General features: G+C 38.8%; 1 protein-coding gene across 2 annotated transcripts in view; it reads right to left on the bottom strand.

Annotated features, from left to right (window-relative positions):
- Positions 1 to 10,326, bottom strand: part of usp5 (ubiquitin specific peptidase 5 (isopeptidase T)) — a 21,545-nt gene extending 11,219 nt beyond the window's left edge. Inside the window, exons 1-15 of one of the 2 annotated variants that reach the window (XM_015038466.1) lie at positions 10,046 to 10,326; positions 9,387 to 9,515; positions 9,237 to 9,303; positions 8,105 to 8,232; positions 7,413 to 7,558; positions 6,154 to 6,338; positions 5,281 to 5,375; positions 4,205 to 4,398; positions 3,943 to 4,014; positions 3,135 to 3,222; positions 2,905 to 3,030; positions 2,070 to 2,223; positions 1,173 to 1,335; positions 1,007 to 1,095; positions 204 to 389 (exon numbers count right to left, since the gene is read on the bottom strand). In XM_015038466.1, the coding sequence (XP_014893952.1) occupies positions 204 to 389; positions 1,007 to 1,095; positions 1,173 to 1,335; positions 2,070 to 2,223; positions 2,905 to 3,030; positions 3,135 to 3,222; positions 3,943 to 4,014; positions 4,205 to 4,398; positions 5,281 to 5,375; positions 6,154 to 6,338; positions 7,413 to 7,558; positions 8,105 to 8,232; positions 9,237 to 9,303; positions 9,387 to 9,515; positions 10,046 to 10,153 (1,930 nt within the window). In that variant the 5' untranslated portion in view covers positions 10,154 to 10,326. The remainder of the gene's footprint in view (positions 1 to 203; positions 390 to 1,006; positions 1,096 to 1,172; positions 1,336 to 2,069; positions 2,224 to 2,904; positions 3,031 to 3,134; positions 3,223 to 3,942; positions 4,015 to 4,204; positions 4,399 to 5,280; positions 5,376 to 6,153; positions 6,339 to 7,412; positions 7,559 to 8,104; positions 8,233 to 9,236; positions 9,304 to 9,386; positions 9,516 to 10,045) is intronic. The other variant, XM_015038467.1, reaches the window with a different exon arrangement.
- Positions 10,327 to 10,809: the final 483 nt, after the last annotated feature.

Below are 10,809 nucleotides of genomic sequence, written 5' to 3'. Positions count from 1 at the left end.
CATGCAAATAAAATTAATTAAAAACAGGTAAAAAAAAAAATAAATAAAGATGTTTCCTTTTTAAAACGAAATCAATTTAAAAATGGTGAACTAAAAAGGCAACGGACGGACTCATGAGAACAGAAAAGGTAGAAAAACGAAAACAAGTGAGGACAAAAAAGTGTCAGAAGAAGAAAAAGAGCAGAAACGACAGACAGACTGACACAGCAGCGGGGAGTAGAGCGAGTCGTCGTCATCGTTGCCATGCGAACCCAGGATACCTTTGACCTCCACATCTGGGGTCATGAGTGGGGGCGGGGCCACCTCAGGTAGAAGCTCCTCCCCCGGCTGCTGGCCGGTCGCACGCAGGCCGCTCAGGTCCAGTGTGTCCGGTACGTCGATGCTCACATCTGTCCAGAGAAATTCACTTCATTTCTACCACAGATAGAGACTTTTGTTTCATGGTGACGAGGTTTTAATGTGAAACTGACACCAAGAAACTATTTTTTAATGGTGCGCCTAAAGGAACCATGAAAATATGTTAAATGAAAGCTAGTTTTAACAATATAAGAGTGAAGCATAAAAATGTTAAATAAATTGCATGACTGAAAATCCCCCTCAGTTTCTTGTCTTAAAAACTAGAATTTACATAAAATCGTATCTATGAATATTTTACCAGAACTGATGTCTGATTCATCTACATGAACATGTTCCTATGACGCTGTTTTTCCGGTACCAGAGTCCCTAAACTCTGCATTTCCTGTAAGCACTGAAGGCAGAACACGTAAGCAAGCTTTACGGATGTTGTGATTGCAAAAATAATCCATTTCCAATCAGTAAATACTCCTGAAGAGAGAGAAACTGGTTGGACAAGTAGGAGTTGCTCAGAAATGTTAAGCATTCCCCAAAGTTGTATTGTTTGACTTTTTCTTTCAAACTTTCCAACTAATCAAAATGTTTGTTCTCGATGATTAAAGATGAGGATTTGCTCAGTTTCACACAAACACCAAACAGTGTCTTTGCTCACCCAGTTTCTTAGGCACCCAGTCAAGGCCAAAGGTGAACTTCTTAATCTGAATAACCAGGTGATCAGGGAAAGAGGCAAACCGCGTTGTTCTGACAAATGAGATGACACAGATAAGTTCTTCTCGCTCATCAGAGTTGAGTTATGTGCAGGCTGTTCAGTTTCATACTTGGTAGCAGAGGTTTTTGCTTGCACAGCTGAGCTCCAGAAGTCTGTGAGCATCTCTGGCTCGCTGAGCGCCGCCATACAAGCCGAGAAGGGGATTTGTGCTCGCACTGTCGGCGCTGATGAGTCCCCCTCCTCACGGCGGCGCTCTGCCTCCTTTAGCTCCTCTGGAAACAAAAAAAGAAAAACACCACCGAAAATTAAAACCACTCTGGAGACGTTCTCACTTAATTCTGCAAGATAAACAAAGGGTTGGATGTATGATTATGGAAGTAATCAATGAATGAGTTAAAGTTAATTGATCTTATTGATAACTGCTAAGCAGCCATTTGAATGAAAACAGTTTTCTGTTGTGTCAAGAGGGATGCATGCCTTTTCATAACATGAAGAGCTAAATTTTTCATAATATGCCGATTAAAAAAAAACACCATTAAATTTTTACTTTATTTTGTATCAGCTGTGTTAAACACTGACACAAACAGAAATTTGTGGTTTTCTGATATTAATAAACATATTTTACATATTTATAAAATATAACAGGAACCTCTTAAATTGCTAAATACAAAGACGGTGAGAATAAAACATGTGAAACACTTTATCCCCCATGAACAGAAAGAAGTTCATACCAAATTACCGTCTGTGGTTGTTTTTGAAGTAAAGTTCAAACTTTGTTCCATTAAGTGAATTAACTCACTACAGAATTATTATTGGCATCATGTTACAGTTCTTCTGCATTATTCTCTCGCTATTCTGTCATCACATCCTCGCCATCGTAGCACATCAGTAACTTTTAAATGAAAAGTTGACTCTGCTCCATCGCGCAGCTCGGCTGAATGAGCGCCATAAAGGTGAAACTTAACTAAATAAGCTTGAACAACATGGAGGTCCATCAGCACCTCACCTGTGTTAGCAGCCTGGTCCATGGGAACGGGCAGCTGTACTATGTAATCCACCCGCTGTGTGTACTTGGCTTTTTGTGACTGCTGACAAACTATCTTCTCCTCCACCAGAAACCTGAAGGCTTCAGATGGGTTGGGCCCAGAGCGACAGTTCCTCTGTGAAAGTAGAGGTGCGTTAATTTAATAAGGAAGCTGAGGACTAGCAGGTTTACACACCTGATGGTCCGATAGACTCGGTTTGATTGAGGACCAAAGCGGCAACATTTAACATTTTCTACTGTGCGGTTTGCTTTCACTCTGCACTGTGCCAAATGATCAAAGCCTTTGAAAAACTGTTGCTATTCCCTCTCGCCTGTGAACTGCAAAAGGAAACACAAAAACCTCAGAGACCTGGGCGCAACTTCCTTCTTTGCAAACTATAAACAAAAATGGAGTAGCATCAGTATTTAGCGGTTGTAGGATCCTTTTCTGATCTTAGCAAAAGATCATTACCTGTTTTTGCCTCTAACGCTCGATTCTCATGTTTGTTTTGGTTGTATTTACCCAGAATGCTCTTCACTAAAGTTTACGTTCTGCTTTCAGAGCGGTCTCCAGTCCACTTGGCATTCACATATGCATTCAAACCACACCAGAGTTCACTTTAATAAAACTGAGATGTAGGTTTTTAGACAGACCAGAGTTCACATGTTTGGTCTGCATCAAAGTTTGAATGAACATTCACACCTCTCCAAACGAACCGGACTTTGTAGACAAGCAAACTAAAGTTGGATTAATGCGGACTAAACAGGGTCGGTGTGAATGCACATTATGGGGGGAAGATTGAGAGAGTAGCTTTACCTCCACCATGTTAATGAAGTGCAATAAAAACTCCTGAGCATCCTGTTGTCGATTGGTAGAAAACTCTGGATGGCCTCGCCCAACAAGTGCTTTAAACATCCGTGGTGCTATCCCAACCTGGTCGCCCTGCAGGAAAAACACAAACAGAATTTGAACTGGACTGCTTTAGATATTAAATATGTTTTACTTATAATTCCCAAAATGAGCATTTTAAGACTCCGTCTTCTCACTCTGGGTTCAGATGCACCGATTTCATCTCCGGGATCTGGAGCAGGTTTGGAGTATTCTCCTGACAACAGGCCGTAACCGAGCTTGGCTCTGAAAAACAGACATCAGTGCATCCAGAATCTGTCATTACGGAGATCCAGAAAGGCTTATTTTATTTTATTTAACCAGGATAAAAACTCACTGTGATTTAAAATCTGTTTTTCAACAGAGCCCTGGCCAAGAGAAAGCAACAAATACAGTAGCAGTGATGCATTTCTGGACTTTACAACCTGAAGTTTGTGATCCTAAATAGCAATATTGATTCATTTATCTACTGCAATTAATTTTTTCCAGATTCAATATCAATTTGGGAAACCCTGTGAATTGACTGAAACTGTATTATGTTATTTTTGAGTGCTGTGCTGTTTGTTTTACCAGACTGCAGATGGAAATTAGCATCTGTGCATTTATGACAATATTGTACATTCATTAATATACACTGTCCCATTTCAATGGAGTCAATTCAGTTTTTAAGTATTTAAATGAATATTGAATCTAAGAGAAGTAGAATCATGACCCAAACAATAAAAATTTAATTGTTAGCTTCTTACCCAATCCTAATGGAGAATTTCAAAGGTGAGAAAAATAACTTTGCAGAAAAACAAAAACGGATTATTTTAAAGTGAACTATCCTCACCAAATCTGGTACGTTTCTGTTTAGTGATTTCAAAGTCAATGAAAATATGAAAACATGTATCTGATACACAGATTGTAGATTCTAGAAAAGTAGTATTGTGTCTAAGATTTTAGATTAGATTAGAAAATACTCACACTTGAGTTTTGAAGTCCTGGGTTGGGTCACTTGGTGCTTCATCAATGATCTTGTCAATGTTTGAAACGTATCTGTAAGGAATAAATATAAAGGAATAAATAAATAAATAGCTTCTTTATTAGTTTAAAACAATACAAACCATGCTGAATGATTTGATCCATCTAGTTTCATTAAAGTGATCATTTCATGTCAGTCTACAGAGAACGTAGAAAGACTGTTAACTGTATTATAAAAGCAGAAAACAGAGACGGCATTACTAACGTGCTCCGGAAGTCTGGCACGGTGAAGAGCACTTGCATGACGGAGTTGAGGTAGCAGCTGTTCCCCAGGTTCTTCATCCCCGTCAGACCGGGTCCAAACAGGGGTTTCAGGGTCGTCCCCGACTCCTGGATCACCTCCCACTCCCCCACTCGCTGGTTTACAGCAATTTCCAACTCAGTCATTGTCCGCTCGGTCTGAAAGGAGAGAGTTCAGAGGTGAAAAACAGCGTTGGGTGAGTCTGGCTGTACGAAGGTAACAGAGTACGAACCACGAACTTTTTAAATCTCAACACTAAGAGCTGCAGCTCTTCTCCTGCAGCCTGTCTGTGCAGCATCATTAGGCAAATGCATAAATGTATCATAAAAACAACATTACATCGCGCAGTGAGAGGTACGGAGATCTGAGCCGTCGACATTAGTGCAATCTGTGGTTCGGGTTGGAGAAGCAGCTGGCAAAGAAATTAAAAGCAGCAGGTGTCACCAACATACAGGCGTCGAGAAAAAGAAGCCAAATGAAGATATGTTGCTGCTTCAACAGATTACATGCTTCTACTAATTTAATATAAAATATGCATAAATTTAACGTGTAATGCCAAAACAAGATATTACTACAAGCCTATCAGACTTGAGAGCAACATGAACTTCTGCTTTTATTTTCTGAGTGATTATTTTTTGGATTAATCGATTAGGATCAGGGTAAAGTTGCTTAATAGTAATTTTATTTTTTCTTACATAATTTGAACTCTGTGAAGCTAAAACTATGCCATAGTTCTGAGTAGAACATATTTACAAAGGTGTTTTTAATATCTTAAATGAAAAATTTATATATTTTTTGTAGAGTTTTGGCTGAATTGCGGCTCTGAATATGTTGTTCTTTCAGGAAATTCCCTTTTTTTTGAGTCTGTATACTCAAGTTAATGATTATTCAATTACTAAATTAGTTGGCGATTATTAATTTCAGCCCTACTTCAATCCAAGGTATCGAAACGATTTAAGAAACTAGAAATAAGACAGAAGAATTAGAAGATCTGTTGGTCGTCCAACTCGATCTTCTGGAGTCGATTGTTACAAGCGTACCTTCTCCATGGTCATCATGTTGATGCCGAAGTGAGCCAGATGCTCCGGCAACTTGGAGTCCAGCACCATGTCGTCTTCATCGTATGAATACACATCTGGACAAACAGAACCGGGGCGAAAACTGAGAGCGATGGCATACAAACAGACTAAACAAGAGCTGGCAGAACTGATCAATACACTTCATCCATGACTAAATCTATTTTCAGAATCGGTGACATTTGGAAATGGAGCAAAAAAAAAAAAAAAGATCGAAGGGAACCCAGTCACTTAGTGGAGGTCAGGGGACAGAAATTGTCCATCTGTGGGTTTTTATGTTTTCCGCCAAGTCTACATTATTTTAGTCATCAATTATTCTGGAAATTAATTGATAAGAAGTTTTTAAAAATGGGCACTTTCTGCCCATTTTTATACAATATCATGAAACAAATCTTTAATACAGTATTATAAATGCATAAAAATGCAAATAATAATTCAACTGGTTTTATAAATAAGAATTTTGCTGTATTGTAGCCGTCCTTCAGTGAATGTTTGATCATTTGCAGCGAAGGATGCGTCTGCATCTAAAAATACTTCTAAAATCAACATATTCAAAGAAGAAACAAATATTTCCACCTGTTCTACAAGTTATTATTATAGATGATAATGTAGAGGCCTGAACACTCGAGCAAATTTAAAAAGGTCCATTCGATACGCATCACTGGAAAACAGAGGGTGACCTACAGAAAGCAGATTAATGATAAACTAGAAGAATTGCTATCATTATTCCTTCACTGGTTTATACATTTACAAACTTACAAAGCAACAGAGCCTCCAGAACGCAGATAAATCCATAACCTTTACTAATGAAAGCTCATGATTGTGTCCTCAGCTTACCAGCACCATCAGGAGTGATTGTGCCCAGTTTGACAGCCAGCGGGTATCCGGTCTCCTGGAAATGGAGGAGGGCGTGGTTGTTGCCCCCGGAGCCGTCGAAGTACCTGCGACCGCACAGCACTTTGCCGTCTGTGAGGTTCATCCAGATGTTCTCCTGCAGGTCGCACACCTCACACCGCCAGCCACTGCGGAGGCGGAAAGAAGATGAAAACCTCACATATCGAAGCTCTGACACTCCCTGGGGGAAAAAAACAGGCTTCATGTTCTCTGAACTCTATTATGACAGAGAAAGCTTAGCGTCCTGCAGGCTGAATGTAATACAAGGACCTCAGAGTTTCCCCAGGAAACCTGACAAACCCGCTGGTCGAGGCGCCGGGACAGTCACCCAGCAGCCCGCCATGTTCTTGAATTAAAAATGTTTAAAGCTAACAGAAAAATATCACAAGGTGAAGATGTTACTAGCAGACAGTAACGCCACCTAAACACCAACTATAAAGGCTTAAAAAAGACAAACAGAGAAAAATTCAGTTAAGATTAATATCAATGTTTGGTAACACTTTGTTTGAAGAGGTAAGACTGACATGACATCGTCATAAACATGAAGGGAGTTTCATGAATGTCATTCCTTAATTACTGCTGACTTCTTTCAGCAAACTGTCTTTCTTTTTTTGAGTCTATATACTCCAATTAATAATTAATCGATTACTAAATTAGATGATTATTTCAAGGTTTGATTCATCCAATTAATCATTTCACCCCTCTCTGAAAATCTGGACTCAAGTAGCTCAACACTAAAAACAACAGATTGCTAACAACCACAAAGTTGTTGTAATGCTAACCTTTTGCTAACAACTATTTTTTTTAAGCACAATATCTACCAAGTGAACCAACCTGCTCCTCTTTTCTCCATTTGGAAAGTACTAAAAAGGTTTACTCCACCAGATGGGAGAGAATTAGATTCCAATCTATGATTTTAAACATTGAGCAACGATCTTAAATAATAAAGCTGCTGATAAAAATATCAATCTTTAAGATAAATTAAAATATATTCTGTTTCCTGTTAGTTAAGTTTACCTTTTCAGAACTGTGTTATAAGGGTTTAAGACGATTAGCTGTCGTCACTTGGTTGTTAACGTGTGAATGTGTTGAAGTGCAACTGTGTTAGGCAAGGTTTTATTTGAACAATCTAAAACTTTCTTAAGTAGCCGATTTCTTAAAATCCACATCTTAAAAACACATAGATTAGTTTAATAAACCACCTGGGAGGGATCTTGACTCCGTTGTCCAGCTGTTTAAGGTCAGCGGCATGCTTCGACTCCTGTCTTACCTCTCCGTCCCACTGCTGAACTTGTAAGGTGTGAGACACTGAGTCTGCTGCCATGATACCCGACATAGACAGAGACACCTGGAAACACAGCAGAGGAAGCACGAAATGTTAGAATAATGTCTCAGTTACTTAATCCCTTAATCCTTTGGCCTCTTTTTAAGAGAGATGCTCGCAAATCAGGAACTACAAGATTTATGGTTCTGGGATAAAAATGAAAGGTAACACTCCAGAGGTTGCAAAAATCAACAGTCAAGTTACCGAGTGAGAGTAAATAAATAATAAAAATGAAAATAAAAAAACAATTCTGTCTAAAAAATGTGCTTTAAAAGTTTGATGTTGTAATGCAGAACCTCTAGCAAACCAGAGTACAGGCTCTGACCATTTACTGTACCAAAAAAATGAAGCATAGACATTTTGGAAAGGTATTAGTGGATAAAAGTCCAGGAGTTCCCAATAAACGATTTGGCACTATGTGTACCATCTGAAAAGGTAATATCTAATGAATTCAATGCTCCTATTGCAAGAGAATAAAGCCTCAAAGCCTGCATGTCTACAATCAGAGGAGCTTTGCAGCTGCTGCAAACATCTGAATGTAATTCTTAATACAATAAAAAAAAAAGTTACCCGCTCTCTAACAACATCCGGCATTGTGCCCAGGTCCTCTGAGGTCACTTCCTGTCTGTCAGGTAAGATGACCACCTTTACGTCCTCCTCGTAAAGCTCCTGCTCCACATCGAAACCTCCTTCAATCCCTGGAAGAAAAGAGAAACAATAATGATGCCAACATGTGATATAGACATGAAATGTCCCTCCATGGTTCTCTGAGGTTTTCTCTCTCTAGTCCAGTGACGCTTTCAGGAACGGCTCGAGTCCAGGTCCCGAGTTCTGCTGTCGACAGGAAGTAGACGCCTATCGGCACTGGCCCTCACTGCTGTTCTTCTTTTAAAGCTTTTGATAACATATCTACCTGTTCAACAAGTGGTGACAGATGAGTCTAGATAGAATAACCATATAAAACACTTATTTCTGCATGCAGCAGACCGTCGTGTTTTTTTTTTTTTTATGTGATGCAAAAGGCCAACAATAAGAAAGGCTCACTGGAAACAAAGCTAATGCTAAGATATTGTGCCAATATTCAAAAGTCTAAATATTTGACTGAATTTTATTGTTTTTAAAAAGTCAGAATCCCAAAGAGCAGAGTGCAATTACATATCAGGAAAAACTCGTAGGCGGAACACAACAGCAAAACATTAAATCACACCAAAAATATGCCATTTGCTGCATTAAAAGGTGTAGCCATTTCCCTGACGTTCTTTTGATTTAAACGCCATAGAATCATTTGAAGTTCAAATCAATAACGCTTGCAAAATACATCCATGTACACGTATATCGAGCTACAAATGTTAAAAAGTTTGGTGAAGTAGCATTTTGCAGCTCTGGTTCATCGCCTGCAAGAGCAACCAAGAAAGATCCTTTTCATCCCAACTGGGAGGAAAGTGACCGAAATTAGAAATGGAAAGAAAAAACAAGGCAAAAAGAACCAACCTTCTCACAAGCAACAGGAGTCGTGAAGAAATTTTGCATTTTTGCCTCCTTTATGTTCAAACCATAATAAACTGACACAAATACCAAAATTGTGACTTTGTGTGGCCATGTACCACTTTTCTTTCAGAAAACTGTCTTAGCTTCAACTCATCTCTATCGGATTTTTGACAAGTTGTGCAAACGTTTCATAGATTGCCTCAGGAAAACTCACCTATTGCCAGTCTAGTGGGCTTTTTCTTAGGTGGGTGTCCTGAGCCAGAGTTGTTTTCATCCTCCTTCTGTGAACAAAATAAATGCTTATTATAGCTTAAAAACGAAGAATTGACAGACATTTAAAATTATACTGCACATTAAAGTCTACCTTAGCCTTTCTAGTCCGGGTAATGTGCAGGTAAGCCCTCTGTCCAGTCCGAGCATGATGTCTGCCCACGTACTGACTGCCAAAACCCAGAAAAGTGTTCATGCACACGTATATGCCTCCTTCACTCTCCTGTAAAGATAAAACATGTGCCAAAAGTCAGAGAAATACAAATAACTCAAAACATCAAGTCATAACACAAGAAATTAAAGTTGGAGCACATCTGTAGCTCTTGATGACAAAGCATCCGTTGCTCTAGCTCCTGTCAACCTGCTAAGCTTCACCACTTCGCAGATTATGTTACAATTCCAGCACAAAATGAGATAAGAAAAAAGAGTGGTTAAAGTATGCGACACATTTATATTAAATTCAGCTCATTCAAAGTCATAGCTATTAAAAAAAAGTTTACTTGTTTTCTACTTTGCCAGTTAAAACACTCAGCTACTCAGCTAGCGCTGCTAACTTTCCATTACAGAGCATTACTAGCTTAGCATCATGCTAGCCTGCTAGTTAGCTGCAACAAGAAAATCTAGCTCAAAGTAGGAAATCGCTGGTATTTTTTTTTCTTGTCACAGTACAGCAAATGACATGAATACATTTGGAAAACTAACACTCTTCTTCTGGCTAGTGAAGGTAGTGCTTCATGAAAGGAAAAGGCTCACCGGTGACGAAAATGACAGGGCGCATTCGTCTTTGTGGACACGGTCCCCAGGCTTTGGGACGCGAATTGTGGACAAAACTGACATCAAAACCTCTCCAACGTCCGCCATGGTGAGATGACTAGTTCTGCTTTTCAGTGGGACGGTTGCTGTCCTGAGTTTGGACACCTAGTCGGTTGTTTACCTGGTTCTAAAGGGCGCCTGTTGTCTCTCCTATGTGTTTGGTCTGAATGAATCAGGAGCCGATGCCTGGTGTTGAGGGAAGGAAGGCCGAACGAGAGAAGAGCCAGCTTTTACCATAATACTTGGAATAAAGACACCCACTGTTATTTATGTAAACTTCACACAACAAATTGGGTGACGATTAAATTAATAGAAATTATTACAAAATTATGTGATAACCTTTTGCAAAGGAAAACGTTATTTTCATGACAAGCTGGATATTTGGAACATTTTAGGCCAAATATGTTTTTACCATTACTTTCTAACATTGCTATGGATTAATGATTCTTTGACATATAGTTTTTTGTGTTTTATTTTCCATTTTATGATTTCCATCTCAGATTTTTAAGAATTCATAGGTTGGTGAACTCTAATTTGGATTATTCAGCGCTATTTACAAAACAATGCATAACAACAGTTATGGAAATCTAACAAAACTTGGACATCTTACAATTTTTTTTTTTTTTTTTTTTTTTTTTTTTTTTTTTTATTAACCCCTTTTAAGAAAATTTAACCAAACGGGGCCGAAATTTTGTTTTTTTCGG

The sequence above is a fragment of the Poecilia latipinna genome, unplaced genomic scaffold (genome assembly GCF_001443285.1).
Source record: "Poecilia latipinna isolate Pla-1442-1.1 unplaced genomic scaffold, P_latipinna-1.0 Scaffold442, whole genome shotgun sequence".
Classification (NCBI taxonomy): domain Eukaryota; kingdom Metazoa; phylum Chordata; class Actinopteri; order Cyprinodontiformes; family Poeciliidae; genus Poecilia; species Poecilia latipinna.
The sequence above is the reverse complement of the archived record's forward strand: the minus strand, read 5'-3'. Positions and strand labels throughout refer to the sequence as shown.